The sequence below is a fragment of the Manis javanica genome, chromosome 15, assembly GCF_040802235.1.
Source record: "Manis javanica isolate MJ-LG chromosome 15, MJ_LKY, whole genome shotgun sequence".
Taxonomy (NCBI): Eukaryota; Metazoa; Chordata; class Mammalia; order Pholidota; family Manidae; genus Manis; species Manis javanica.
The window spans coordinates 69,377,917-69,393,402 of NC_133170.1; the positions used below are offsets into that span (position 1 = coordinate 69,377,917).

A 15,486-nucleotide genomic window follows, 5' to 3' on the forward strand; every position below is an offset into this window, starting at 1 on the left:
CCTCACTCTGATGTTACTAGTAATTTGAACATACCTCTAATCTAGCAAAACATATTGAACAGTTATTACGTTACATGTACCACTGACCCCCCTGCCCCCAGTTGATCATTATTCTTTAATGAGCTCTTCCAAACCTTGGCTTGCTCATCACTGTATATATCCAACACTTGGCTCCACAGAGCTGATGCTCAAAAAATATTTTCCAAGATTACTGTAATCTTTTCTCTAGCAGAATCTTAAACCATTTCTTTCCATTTGCATTCTCTACCTAAGCTGTGTTAAAGGAAGATGAAATGTAATAATAACAATACACCTTCTCACACAGACCTTGAGTTGTGTATCCAAAATACTGCATCATGATTTCCTTTAAATACCTAGTGTTTATGTTGTGGCCCTCACGTTCACTGGAATTTCTCTGAACTGCTGTGTATTTTTCTTCTTCGCTCCTATCATCATTTTCCAGGGCCACCCGGGCTTTATACTGGGCACTTGATTCAATTTCTTCGGCTAACTGGTTTGCCCTTGCTTCTCGTTTTAAAAATTCTTCTGAGTTATCTCTTTCTAAGGGTACTCTGAAAGATGAGGAAAAGAAAAAGCAAAGTGAGTGTTTTAAAGTCATATCTTATGTAACTGTTACAGTCAACTACTAAGAGAGTTTAGAGTTTGAAATGCTGGTAAAAGTGTAAGACAGTTACAATGGTCTACTTATGTATAAATCAAAAGCTGAAATTTTTTGTTATCTTTTCCCTAGAGAAAAAACCAGAAAAAAACCATAATTTATTTAGGGCATAAAATTAGGGTATAGTTAAACTACACTTATTCTCTGTTTTAATGGGAATTTATCAGGCTAGGTAGTTAACAGGATTCTCTTACATAATTTTTTAACTTAAAACTAACAGAGACATTTATTCAACATCATAATTTAAGATGATGAAAATCAAAGACAAATGCAATAAAAGCAAAAATTTAAAACTTACGTATATGAAGATAAACTGCTATCATATGTAGACACTACACCATAATTTTCTTCATTATATCGAAACATATCATTGGGATCCCATCCATTAGACTAGAAGAAAACAAGCTCATTTTTTAAATTACAAAAATGTCTTCTTTAATTCAGTTACACTCATTACCTAGAGTTCAGCAATATATACCAATTATACTAACAAAATCTAACAAATTTTTAAAAACAGACAAAAAACTTCCTTTTACATTATCAGCCACTGTAAGTGGGTAAATAACTGTACAAAACAATTACTTGAGAGGTTATTAATAAAAATTCAAAACATTTTTACTACCTCATGAACTATGGGCCTTCAGGTTAGGGTTCTCCTTTCTCTGGAACAAAGTGTGCTTTTTGACGGCCAAAGAAATTTCCAGTGTTTTGTGGGAAGGGAGGGAAAAGACAAAGCTTTCTCCACTGCATCTGCATCACTATTTCAAGATGGGAGCATGATACTAGATCCCTGCCATCCTCCCCTACCCCCTGGGCATGCTCAAAAGGAAAGCGGTATGAAAGAATGAACAGGCAATAACTGGACAAAGTCACAAGAGCTGGGTTTTAGAACTGGTTTGCCATTAACAGTTGCGGGTCCTCAGCAATGGAATTCTGCGCCTTGATGCTCTGACCTGTACCCTCAGTATAGATAACTACAATTCTATGAGAAAACTACCAGTTTCAAAAGCTAGACTGCATTCCTTAATGCATAAGACACCAGTGAGAGGCAGAGGCTAGAAGAATCTTCACTAGTGAATATTAATGTCTGGGTAATCACTTTTCTAATGTTTCAGCTCCTCTTTTAAAACCTTACTGGTGGGAAGGAGCAAAATACAGTGCATAATCATCATCTCAGAAGAGAAGACACAGCATCATCTGAGCAATGTTGATGACTTCAACACTAAAGCCTGCCATTAAGGACATCCATCAACCTGAGTCCTTCTGTGCTACTCCAGATAAGACTATAAAATCATTCCACTGCTAAGGCAACACCTTAGGCCTAACACAGGTAGGCAGGAATCAGTTACCTATGGAGGTTTTAAAATTAGAAAAGTAGTTAGTATATGCTCATGTAAAAAGGATAAACTGTGCAGGACATCCAATAGAAAGTAAAAGTCTTCCAACCCAATTTCAGCGTGCAGAAATAAACATCACTAACAACTTCTTAGGCATAATTCCAGACATTCCCTACATGTATGTAAGAGTATGATCAGTACGATCAGCTATCTTTTTTAAAAATTCAAATAGATAATCAAAAAACTAACCAAGAACAAAACGCCCAGGCCAGATGGATTCACCTTGAAATTTTATCAGACATACAGAGAAGACATAATACCCATTCTCCTTAAAGTTTTCCAAAAAATAGAAGAGGAGGGAATACTCCAAAACTCATTCTATGAAGCCAACATCACCCTAATACCAAAACCAGGCAAAGACCCCACCAAAAAAGAAAACTACAGACCAATATCCCTGATGAACACAGATGCACAAATACTCAACAAAATATTAGCAAACCGAATTCAAAAATACATCAAAAGGATCATACACCATGACTAAGTGGGATTCATCCCAGGGATGCAAGGATGGTACAACATTCAAAAACCCATCAACATCATCCACCACATCAACAAAAAGAAGGACAAAAACCACATGATCATCTCTATAGATGCTGAAAAAGCATTTGACAAAATTCAACATCCATTCATGATAAAAACTCTCAACAAAATGGGTATAGAGGGCAACTACCTCAACATAATAAAGGCCATATATGATAAACCCACAGCCAACATCATACTGAACAGCGAGAAGCTGAAAGCTTTTCCTCTTGTTTCCGAGATCGGGAACAAGACAGGGATGCCCACACTCCCCACTGTTATTCAACATAGTACTGGAGGTCCTAGCCACGGCAATTAGACAAAACAAAGAAATACAAGGAATCCAGATTGGTAAAGAAGAAGTTAAAATGTCACTATTTGCAGATGACATGATATTGTACATAAAAACCCTAAAGACTACTTCACTCCAAAACTATGAGAACTGGTATCGGAATACAGCAAAGTTGCAGGATACAAAATTAACACACAGAAATCTGTGGCTTTCCGATACACTAACAATGAACCAATAGAAAGAGAAATCAGGAAAACAATTCCATTCACAATTGCATCAAAAAGATTAAAATACCTAGGGATAAACCTAAACAAGGAAGCGCAAGACCTATACCCTGAAAACTATAAGACACTCTTAAGAGAAATTAAAGAGGACACTAACAAATGGAAACTCATCCCATGCTCCTGGCTAGGAAGAATTAATATCGTCAAAATGGCCATCCTGCCCAAAGCAATATATAGATTTGAGGCAATCCCTATCAAATTACCAATAGCATTCTTCAATGAACTGGAACAAATAGTTCAAAAATTCATATGGAAACACCAAAGACCCTGAACAGCCAAAGCAATCCTGGGAAGGAAGAATAAACTGGCGGGGTGGGGTGGGGTGGGGTGGGGTGGGGATCTCACTCCCCAACTTCAAGCTCTACTACAAAGCCACAGTAATCAAGACAATTGGGTACTGGCACAAGAACAATGCCACAGACCAGTGGAACAGAATAGAGACTCCAAACATTAACCCAAACATATATGGCCAACTAATATACAATTAAGGAGCCATGGACATACAATGGGGAAATGATAGTCTCTTCAACAGATGGTGCTGGCAAAACTGGACAGCTACACATAAGAGAATGAAACTGGATCACTGTCTAACCCCATACACAAAAGTAAATTCGAAATGGATCAAAGACCTGAATGTAAGTTATGAAACCATAAAACTCTTAGAAAAAAAACATAGGCAAAAATCTCATGGACATAAACATGAGTGACTTCTTCATGAACATATCTCCTCGGGCAAGGGAAACAAAAGCAAAAATGAACAAGTGGGACTATATCAAGCTCAAAAGCTTCTGTACAGCAAAGGACACCATCAACAGAACAAAAAGGTATCCTGCAGTATGGGAGAATATATTCATAAATGACAGATCCAATAAAGGGTTGACATCCAAAATATATAGAGAGCTCACACACCTCAACAAACAAAAAGCAAATAATCCAATTAAAAAATGGGCAGAGGAGCTGAATAGACAGTTCTCTAAAGAAGAAATTCAGATGGGCAACAGACACATGAAAAGATGCTCCACATCGCTAATCATCAGAGAAATGCAAATTAATACCACAATGAGATATCACCTCACACCAGTAAGGATGGCCAACATCCAAAAGACAACAACAACAAATGTTGGCGAGGCTGTGGAGAAAGGGGGACCCTCCTACACTGCTGGTGGGAATGTAAACTAGTTCAACCATTGTGGAAAGCAGTATGGAGGTTCCTCAGAATGCTCAAAATAGAAATACCATTTGACCCAGGAATTCCACTTCTAGGAATTTACCCTAAGAATGCAGCACTCCAGGCTGAAAAAGACAGATGCACCCCTATGTTTATCGCTGCACTATTTACAATAGCCAAGATATGGAAGCAACCTAAATGTCCATCAGTTAGATGAATGGATAAAGAAGACGTGGTACATATACAGAATGGAATATTACTCAGCCATAAGAAAAAAACAGATCCTACCATTCGCAACAACATGGATGGAGCTACAGGGTATTATGCTCAGTGAAATAAGGCAGGCGGAGAAAGACAAGTACCAAATGATTTCACTCACATGTGGAGTATAAGAACAAAGGAAAACTGAAGGAACAAAACAGCAGCAGAATCACAGAACCCAAGAATGGACTAACAGTTACCAAAGGGAAAGGGAAAGGGACTGGGGAGGATGGTAGGGAAGGGAGGGATAAGGGTGGGGAAAAAGAAAGAGGGCATTACGATTACCATGTATAGTGTAGGGGGGGGCACGGGGAGGGCTGTGCAACACAGAGAAGACAAGTAGTGATTTTATAGCATTTTAGTACGCAGATGGACTGTGACTGTGAAGGGGTATGTGGGGGGGACTTGGTGAAGGGGGAGCCTAGTAAACATAATGTTCTTCATGTAATTGTAGATTAATGATACCAAAATAAAAAAAAAATTTTTGATAAACATTACTGGAATGAATATCAATTTATCCATCTCACTATCAGTAAAAAAGGGTTGCCTGCTTCACACAGATGAGTGGTACACCTTCCCATTAAGTTATACACGGTTCTTCAAAATTTGAAAATTAATCATGATGTGTTACCTATGTATTTCCAATTTTATAACTGGATGACTTAACTATCAAACAGATTTGTTATAAGGACTTCTCTGTAATATTCAATGGAAGATTCATCTAACTCAAATTTTGCTATCTATATACTCGTTTTTGGCAAGAGACTTTACTTTCTATCTCTGCACTTCAGAAACATAATTTATAGAATCCTAAAGATAGTCATTACTAAGCATTTGATTTGTAGTTATGTTATGAGAAAAGTGTAAATATATAGATGTATTAATAATTGTTAGTATATTAGTATGTTTCAGGTACCATACTTTTCCCATTACATATCATATACATTATATACAAAGCATATATTATATATAAATACATTTGAGTAACAAAAACCAGATTTTTGTGGTGAATGATTCTAATTTTCTAACCAAGAAATTTACTTGTTTTAATTCTAATGTAACCTAACTGTATCATCTTACTAACAAGTACTTCTTCCTCACACAAGAAGTGTACTTTGACCTCACCTTGAGGTAAAGTCAGACAATTAAGATACACCACTTTTCTTAGAACGCCTAATTCTGCAGAGCATTCAAAGCAAAACATGCTGGCATTTCCAATTTCCCATGGTTTCCAATTTAGATTTGTAAGTTATTTATTATGACTTACATTAAAAAGAAAAGTAATTCATAAGCATTCCAAAGAAACATTTTTCTGTATTTACTTCCTGGGGGGAGGCTCTAAATGCAGAATATAACTGCTGCTTTAAATACACTCACGTCAACAATAGCATTCTTAAATTAAACCCAAATGACAGAAAACAACCAACCAAGTAATAGGATGTCACAACACATCACATGACCATAGCTTGAACCTAACTGAAAAGATTTTTACTTACAACATCATTTTCCAAAGCCTCCAGTTCCTCACTGGTAGTGAGTTCACCTGCATCCCAGGGCTCCAGGTCCTTCTCTTTGTGTTCACCATTCACTTTAGCACTGATAGCAGAGTCAGTAAAAGCATCTGCAAAGGATGGTTTTGGTTGAAAGATTATACAACTGGACAATGGGCTACAAGGCACACACATGAATTACCAACAAAGTTGTATGCTAAAAAAAATTATCAAAAGTGAATTTCTGATACAGAAACTTTAATAGTATGCTTTCAGACATGCAGTACTTCTAATAGAATAACCTTCAAAAAACTTAGTAAATGGCATTAATTAGGGAAGGTATGTTTTTTGCATTTAATTTTAAGCCACACACAAAAAAGTTTTAATATATTCATGCAAGTCATTAAATTATAATCATGTTTCAAAAACAATAGATAATTTTGATCAATCTATCTAAAATACGGCCTCTTTTTTTATTTTTATTTTTATTTTTTTTGAGAGAGCATCTCTCATATTTATTGATCAAATGGTTGTTAACAGTTAACAACAATAAAATTCTGTATAGGGGACTCAATGCACAATCATTAATCCACCCCAAGTCTAATTCTCAGCAGTCTCGGATCTTCTGAAGCACAACAAACAAGTTCTTACATGATGTACAAATTCTTACATAGTGAATAAGTTCTTACATGGTGAATAGTACAAGGGCAGTCGTCACAGAAACTTTCGGTTTTGATCACGCATTATGAACTATAAACAATCAGGTCAAATATGAATATTCGTTTGATTTTTATACTTGATTTATATGTGAATCCCACATTTCTCCCTTATTATTATTATTATTATTTTTAATAAAATGCTAAAGTGGTAGGTAGATGCAAGATAAAGGTAGAAAACATAGTTTACTGCTGTAAGAAAGCAAATGTAGATGATCAGGTCTGTGCCTATAAGCTAAGTATTAATCCAAGCTAGACAAGGGCAACAAAACATCCACGGATGCAGAAGATTTCTCTCAAAACAGGGGGGGTGAGGTTCTAAGCCTCACCTCTGTTGATCCCCAATTTCTCACCTGATGGCCCCCCTGCGACTGTGCCTGTCTTAGGTTGTTCCTCCCTTGAGGAATCTTACCCGTCTCTGGCTAACCAGTCATCTTCTGGGGTAAGGCCTCTTTTTTTTAATGGACCCAGGTATTAGATATAATACCCTCAGAGCTCCAGCAACCAAACATGCAGTTTTAAACTTTCTGAACCCGTATCTATATGCAGGAGTCAGTACACTGACATACCCTTGTCATTAAATGCAGAGGAGTTATCTCTCGGAACCCATTTTTCCCTATAACCACTCTGGTATAAGCTCAGGCACTATAGTGTTACCTGTTCCCAGGAGGTTCAGGTGGCAGGTCTACTTAGACTTCATGTCAACACTTTCTCACTTTTCGTGTCCTGTCCTCCTCTACTAATGTCACTGAGGAGCACCAGTTTGTGAAAGCAACATGTCATCAGTATATTCAGATGACAGGAACTATCTCATAGCTGCTGTCCAGCAACAAAATTCTTCTCTAGTTGGGAAGTAGGACCCAGCTAAATAAAGGCCCACTTGGACAATGATGTTAGGAAATGCTATGGATAAGGCTTGTGTTTAAATGGACCCATGGGATAACACCCAGCACTGCTGATCTGGCTCTTCTAGAAAGTACTGGCCTCTAGTCATTGTGCCCTCATCCTTACTGCAAGGGGCCACCAAGGGAAGAATTCACAACTGAATCTCCATCAGAATAAATAATTCCATTGGCATTGTTGATTTGGTACTGCTTCTGTAATTGCCATCAGCTCCCCAGTGAGCAAGATGATGCCAAAGTAAGAAATTTGAGCCAGCAAATTTAGGCATGGCACTATAAGCCTAGCTAGTTCTTATTACCTCTTCTTAACCCAAACTAGGGTGGATGGGTGTGTACTGGGTGTCTATGTCTGTACTGGGTGTGTGTGTCTGTGTGCAGCATGTACACCAGGGAACAGAACGAACCATAATTGCACCTACAGGGTCATTGGGCTCATGTGCTGCCAGCTCTACTAGCAGCATGGCTCCCATTGTTAGCAATTTTAAAAGCCAAGAGTATATGCTGAAAGGGAACCTCAAAGCAGCACACCTCAGCTGGGGGTGGGATAGAGCATTCACTGGAAGATGACTACACCTTGGGAAAGCTCTCTAAGAGGTTCTAACAGACTGGTGCTGTCTTTATATGGCCATCTTCAGCTGGAAGTCTTCAAGGGCCCTGTAAAAACTTGGCTTTACATGACACACTGACCTGAGTTAAGCCCTACACCTCAGCACCTTAAAGTTATATAAATTCTTAATAAAATTCAATTTTGCCATGTGTACTTTCAAGAATGTGAAATGCTCCAAGAAAACACCATATAATAACTTACATTAGTATGCTGAAATTCCCTTTCTCACAAAACTAGAACAGAAAACAAAGACTACAGGAAAATTCCAAACCAGTGATATTATCTTCCACAAGAAGCAACAGGATCAATTTGTATTTAAGGTCCTCTTAATGTTTTTAATCACACTAGGTTTTTAAAAGCATGTATTAAAGTGAATAAAACATTTACTTAAACAGAAACTCTGCATTAAAAATAACACTCTTCAAGAAATTAAAGCTCAAAGCAGCAAGACATTTCTTTACAAAACCACAAAAATGGATTTTTCTTTCCTCATCATTTCAGGGTAGGTGTATGTGTGTATATCCAACTATTTAGGGAAGACTAGGAACTCAAGCTTAGTCATCAAATTGAAAGACTCAAGTATACAAGAAAAATAAATATACTTTTATGGTCATTATTCTAAAACAAAATCAAATGGAAGACAATGGGGAAAAACAAACATCTTAAACTTTACTGAACCAGGTTTTACTTTGCTGATCACAACTAAGGTTGTATTAAGAGGTCATTATTAAGTAACCGGTTTTTTTCACTACATTTTTATCTTAAATCTTTTGTTTACAAGACCAACCTTCTTATAAAAGGAATTAACTATTCACATGTTGTTACTCAGCATTATGATTTTCTTTCAAGGCAGAAATGGGGGAAGGGAAAACACAAAGTTCTTTCTATTAATAAGGAATACTCCTTATTAATCACTAGGATGCCCCTTGTTTTTAAAAGTTCCCCCAAAAAAACACCTTTTTAAAAGATGGGTAAAGAGTTTAGGGAAAGATATGCAAAAGTGGAAGAGTCAGCACGAAATACGGCTACCATGTCAGGATACTGGAGAAATCCCTTGTCATAAATACTATATTTCAGGTCATTATTATATCAGCCAGAAAGAAGCAAGACCTGGATATTCCGACCTATTCTGTTACTGATACCAATATCCACTGCTGTAAATTCTGAAAATACTATTTATTAACAGCTATTTTAGGATTTCTGAAAAAATAGGTATTAAATAGTATTATGTTGTAGCCAGGATTTCTAAAAAGTTCAGAAAACCAATTGGCTACAATTAAACTGTAATTGTGGGAATTTGAATACAGATTTTTTTCAATGCTGTGAGAGAATGATTAGTTTTTCCCTATCCTCTATAGTAAGAAACAAAAGCATTATAAAAGCAAGATGCCAGAATACAAAGTGACTGTTAGAAAAATGTTACCTGTTTCTGAAGGAACTACAGATATAGACAGAAAAAAAGAAAAACAATAAAAATGACCAGATGAGGTAATAAAGATTTCAATTCTTCATGTGTTTCCTTCCTTACAAAAATCTCTAGAACAGAGAGAAAAAGGGTACAAGATTATCCACCTCCTTCCCCCCACTACACAACAGGTGGCCTCTCAAAACCTTCCCTTCTTTCTGATTCTGGGCAGCAATCCAGTTGTTTTGGGCCAGTGGTGCCACCTGGCGGTAACTGGAAAGAAATATCTCAACCAATGCACAGATTCTGAAGCATCCCTCAGCCTCACATCCAGAAAACTGGGTATAAGCTCTGTTCCCTCAACATTCCCTTTTACTTCTCAGTCAATTATGACTCTGAAACATCAAAGTTGTCTGAGAATTTTTTTTCTAAAAAATTATTAGAGACTCTTTTTTGTCTGAGAAATTTTTAAAGGGACAGAACAGTCATGAAATAAGCAAAATGATAGTGACATACTGTAAATAATAAATGTTAGTTTATTAAATAAACTATAAAATGAAATAACAATAGATTAAATTTAAAATCATTATCAGACTTAACATCAGAAACCCTCTAATGTGCTTCTAGAAGTCTTCACTGAAATCCTCTGCTACTCATTTCATCTCTCAATATGCTTTTTCTCAAACACTGAAATTTCTAGGTAAGTAAAAAACACTTATTTCAATGATACTGTTGTTTTGATCAATAGTAATATTGTGAAATTTTTCCAATGAATTTTAAAAGTATTTTTTTCATCACAGACCATCAATTATATGTGGACCAATTTATACACAAGATTATCAGTTACACTAAGGGCCAATCCAGCAACTAAGAGACCACTTACTCATTTGTAGCATCTACTGAGTAACTACAATGTGCTGGTCATTAAGTTTGGATATGCTGGGGATTCATATTTGACTAGAAACAATCCCTGCCTTTTCCTACAGGAGCTCCCAGGTATGAGAGAGTAGTTGCAGATGCAAAGCAAACTTTTAGTCTAATGTAAAAAGTGCTAAAATATAATTCAGGACCAAGATTTGAGGAACAAAAAGCTGTGGCTTCAAAATGATAGCTGATCTAAGCATTCAAAACCACAAGTAGGAATTAAGTAGAGGGAAGTAAAGGGTTCTACATAGACTGGAGTAGCATTAAAAATGAAAATTTTCCAAATTGTACACAAGTCCATAGGCTTTCCCAGGAAAGTGGATTTGTGACCAGAGGAGAAATTATCTTTTTATTTTATATTCACCTGTTCTATTTGAATTTTTACCCTCTGAACATATACTATGCAGGTATTTTATTATATCAAAACTATTAAAGAACATTAAAGAACAGTATAAAGAAAACATGGAGATAATGAACACAGTAAGGGCCCAGGGTATGTGTACAGGAAAAACAAACCGAGGGGTAAGTGGAGACACTGTCCTGAGGCAGGAAGGAAAAAAAAGGCTAAGAGAGGAGATGGGGGATAGAAGCCTCTGCATTAGGAATTCTTGAACCTCTTCTTTGACCCATAGACCCTTTGGCATTTTGGGCAAGCTTATTTAAATGCATAAAGTACACAGGAAATCAAAGATTTATAACTACAAACTATTATAACAACAAAGAAATGTAGTTATAAAATCTAAGAAACAAAATATATGCTGTAGTAATATGTTCTTTGTTAATGCATTAAACAATAAGATCTAACAGCAAATCTATTAACTACTGTTACCTTAAAGGGGTGACAAGCCTATGTGACATCCACATCTACACAAATGACATGAAATTAACTGAGTTCTACAGATGCTGAAGTCACAGACACTGCTACTAATGGTTTGTTGCCTACATTAATAATAGAAATAAATGTTAAATTTCAATCAGAAGTTAATGAAAATAAAGATGTAACATTTTTTTCCCATCCAAATTCACTGATGCTCTGAATCCTTTCCATGAGCCATTTGAGAATCCATGCATCCAAGTTAAAGGACTCTCCCTTTATGTTCTAAAAAGTAGGAAGAAAAGCATTCTGCTGTGCATAAAGGAAGTGAAGCAGGAGTAAAGGACTGGAGGGGGTGGTCATTAAGGTTGCAGAATCAGGTTAAAAAAGGTTTGCTGAGCTCTCCTCAAGTTCCTGCAAGAACTAAAACTCTACATTCCTAACTAACCAGCAACAATGGGAATTTCCCCAGCCACACAGAGCAGGCTGGCTATAGGACTAGACAGAAAGGTGTTTAAAAATGTAAGACTGGAGAAGGATCAAATGACCCCATTTTTCCATTAAATAAAAAAAGTAAGACCAGGGAAGAGTCAGAGAGCTCTGTGAAGGGTAAGAACAAAGGGAGTAGAAGAGTAAGGGTTACGCTGACTCTGGTCAGAGTAGATCCTAGAGGGCATTCTGGAAGAGAAGCAGTTACAAGTGATAACAAAGTCACGAAAGCAGGCTGTTGAAGCAGGATGGAAATGAAAGGTACTGAAGTAACAGAACTTATTTAGCAGGATGTTTCCACAGGAATGGTGTCCTGTTCCAGCTGACCAATTTTGAAAAAAATTTTTTTGCAAAATCTACCATTTGCAAAGTAACATTTGGAGTTATCAGGGGACCTAGCCACAGAACTACAGGAAACTTGAATGCATTCCAAAGGTGTATTATATCCCTCTGCTCTAAATACCAGAAGTTACAGTTGTATCACATAATATACCAGACAACAGCACCTGCCTATAAAAATGTAGGAGTGGACATTGTCCATTTTGAATAACTATTTTCTAATTGTAATTTTGGAACTATCAAACAAAACAATTTAATATTTTATATTTAAAATGTTGGAATTGGTCTATTTGACATACCATATGACAATGATGCTAACCACAAAATTCAAGTCTTTGAAGTTAGATCCATAAAAGTCCCAGTTTTTCCTTGAACTGGGAGTTTTTTAGGAGAGAATGTATCAAGAACAGCTAGTTAAAAGTATTAAAACAGGTCATTCTGACTACACACATGTACAGTAAGGAAAGGAAACCAGGATCTATCTCTGCAGCATTATATGCCCACCAAACAGGAAACAGAGCCTTCCGTACCTGTAATCTCTTCTTGACCAGCAGCTGAAATTCTCCACCAAATACCTGGCTTTAAAAAATCTTTTGTGCAAATAAAATAAAAGCCAGTAGTGGCAAAACAATGACTTTCCAGTCTAATGTTACCTACCATAAAGGAGAATACACTGGTGAGCAAAGTCATGTGATACCTATCAATACTGCAAGACAGACCAACATAAAATTAGAAACAAACAAAAAAGGCCAAACACCTGCATCCTCACATTTTATGTATTTTAAATAATTTAACAAATAATTTATGTTAATAGAAAGGATGTCATTTTTCAAACAGAGAATCACCTAATCATATCTTTGCCTCTAGGGCACAAAACAAGAAAAAGGAGTTTTGTGACCACCAATTAGAAAAGGGACTGTTTTTATTATGGTTAGCACAAAAATAAAATAAATTAATCTCTAGAGTATCTTTTAATGCTGTGATTCTAAACTGAACTGAATTTTCATACTATTTTTCATAAATGGATTACAAAGATATAAATTCAAGTATCTGTGCATTTCTAACACACACAACAGCTAAGACAAAATAATTATTTTGAAAGGCCTTCAAAGAGCCTGCATGCATGCTTTATCAGTACTTCACTCCCTTACCTGTGGCTTTTGATTTTTCCCACTTGTATAAGAATCATTTGGGCCTTACTTTTCAAGTTAACACTTGGGATTTTGTTTTTCATATTTCAAAAGGATACTGAAGTATTTCCTAGAAGCAACCTTCTGTCAGAAAAATATACTGTAGATATGACTTGTCATGTTCATGTTGTAGGAAAGACAATTTGGATTTGGCTAGGAATAACTGTTTTCTCAAGTTTCCTAGAAATGAGTGGTAATTACAGTTCTAATCATCTATAGCAATATTCCCATGTAAGGGGGGGAAAAAACCTCGTTTTTCCTTGGTTTGAGTGCAATGGGTATAAAAATATATAAAATTTAAGAAATATCAATTGAAAGAATAAATATATGTTGAGTACATACTATCTGTAAAGCATTATGCTAGATACCACAGGGAGCACACATCCCTAGTTTTATAAACATGATTTCTGAACTCCAGAAAATTATAATGCACTGGGAGAGGCAAAATATACTGACAAAATACTATCACAGTTTTGTAAAGCTGAATGCTCAGTACACAGACAACTGGTTCTCCCAACTGTGTACCACAGAACCCTATGATTTTTTAAGGATACCTTAACAGAGAGAATGCTGAATACGTAAGGTTCTAGGACACCTCACACTTCCCTCCTCCACCACTGCCTTGTTATAACTGGGATTCAGCATGAGATTTTATTAGGGGCAAGGGGGAACAAACTATTATATGCTAAAAATAAAATGTATTGAAGTTTAGTAGCCATTGGTATAGGCAATAAAAACAGATCACAGTGTGATGGTTGTACAACACTGTGAATGTACTTAATGCCACTGAACTGTACTCTTAAAAACAGGTAAAATGGTAAACTTTGTTACGTGTATTTTACAACTAAAAAATTAAAAGCAAGGGCTGATGGGTAAGCAGTATGTCTTAACAACATTTTGTGTCTAGAATCATACATTAAAGAAATTTACAGAAATGTAAAAAAAAAACCCAAACCACAGTGACCAGGGAAGATCAGTTAAGGCTATAAAGAAGAAAGGAGACTTGAACTTGATCTTCAAAAAGTATCTAAAATTCTCTTGAGGAAGGAAGGTACTTATACTGGAGAGTAAATCCAACAGTAAGTAAGATAAGCAAACTCAGAGATGGAGACAGGAACGTCTGGAATGCAGAAGATGCTACTTTCTGTCAAGAAGTGGATTGAGATTTGGGAATAATGAGAGATTAAGTTGAAAAAGAGAAGTTCCACTGGGAAGGGCCCTGAAATGCCAACATACAGCATCCTAAATTTATTCTGTAAGCAAGAGTGGCCACTGTACATTTGTGAGCATGGGATGAGATGACATAATAAAAGCAATACTTAAGAAATTCTGGGAGGGCTATACAACACAGAGAAGACAAATAGTGATTCTACGGCATCTTGCTATGCTGGACAGTGACTGTAATGACTGTAATGGGGTATGTGGTGGGGACTTGATGATAGGGGGAGTCTAGTAACCATAATGTCACTCATGTAATTGTAGATTAATGATAATAAAAGAATTAAAAATTAAAAATAAATTCTTCTTGCTAATGTCCAAGATTGACTAGAAGTGTCAGAATCTGGAGGAAAAGTTAATTAGGAGATAATAGTAATGCTTGGATACAAACTATAAGTAGGAAGAGACAGCAAGAAAAGCATGTGGATGACATATTACCAAGGAAAAGGTGAAAGAGCAAGGTAGAGAAAATAACCACTTTCTTCCCAAATTTAAGCTGCAAGAATCCTTGCATCTGTATTATTTCACCTTGTACAAGCAGCTCAAGAGAAAGAATGGGTGAAAAGTATGTGAATCTATTTAAAGTAACATGGATGGACCTAGCTAAGTCAGTAAGTCAGAGAGAGAGAAAGACAAATACGATATCATCTCACTTTTATGTGGAATCTGAAAAACAAAACAAACAAAAACAGAAACAGAAAAAAAGAGAATAGACTATTGGTGACCAAGGTCAGGGGTGGAAGGCAGGAGTGGATGAAATAGGTGAAGCGGATAAAGAGGCACAAATATCAA

The 15,486-nt window shown here is 36.3% G+C and overlaps 1 protein-coding gene across 7 annotated transcripts in view; it reads right to left on the reverse strand.

Moving 5' to 3' along the window:
* ATXN2 (ataxin 2) overlaps positions 1–15,486 on the reverse strand; it is a 148,059-nt gene that overhangs the window by 78,318 nt on the left and 54,255 nt on the right. For all 7 annotated transcript variants that reach the window (XR_012125345.1, XM_073222193.1, XM_037014357.2 and 4 more), the window contains exons 6-8: positions 6,097–6,221; positions 978–1,069; positions 375–572 (exon numbers count right to left, since the gene is read on the reverse strand). Coding sequence is in view for 6 of the 7 variants with exons in the window: in XM_073222193.1 (XP_073078294.1) it covers positions 375–572; positions 978–1,069; positions 6,097–6,221 (415 nt within the window). In the remaining variant the exon portion in view is untranslated. The remainder of the gene's footprint in view (positions 1–374; positions 573–977; positions 1,070–6,096; positions 6,222–15,486) is intronic.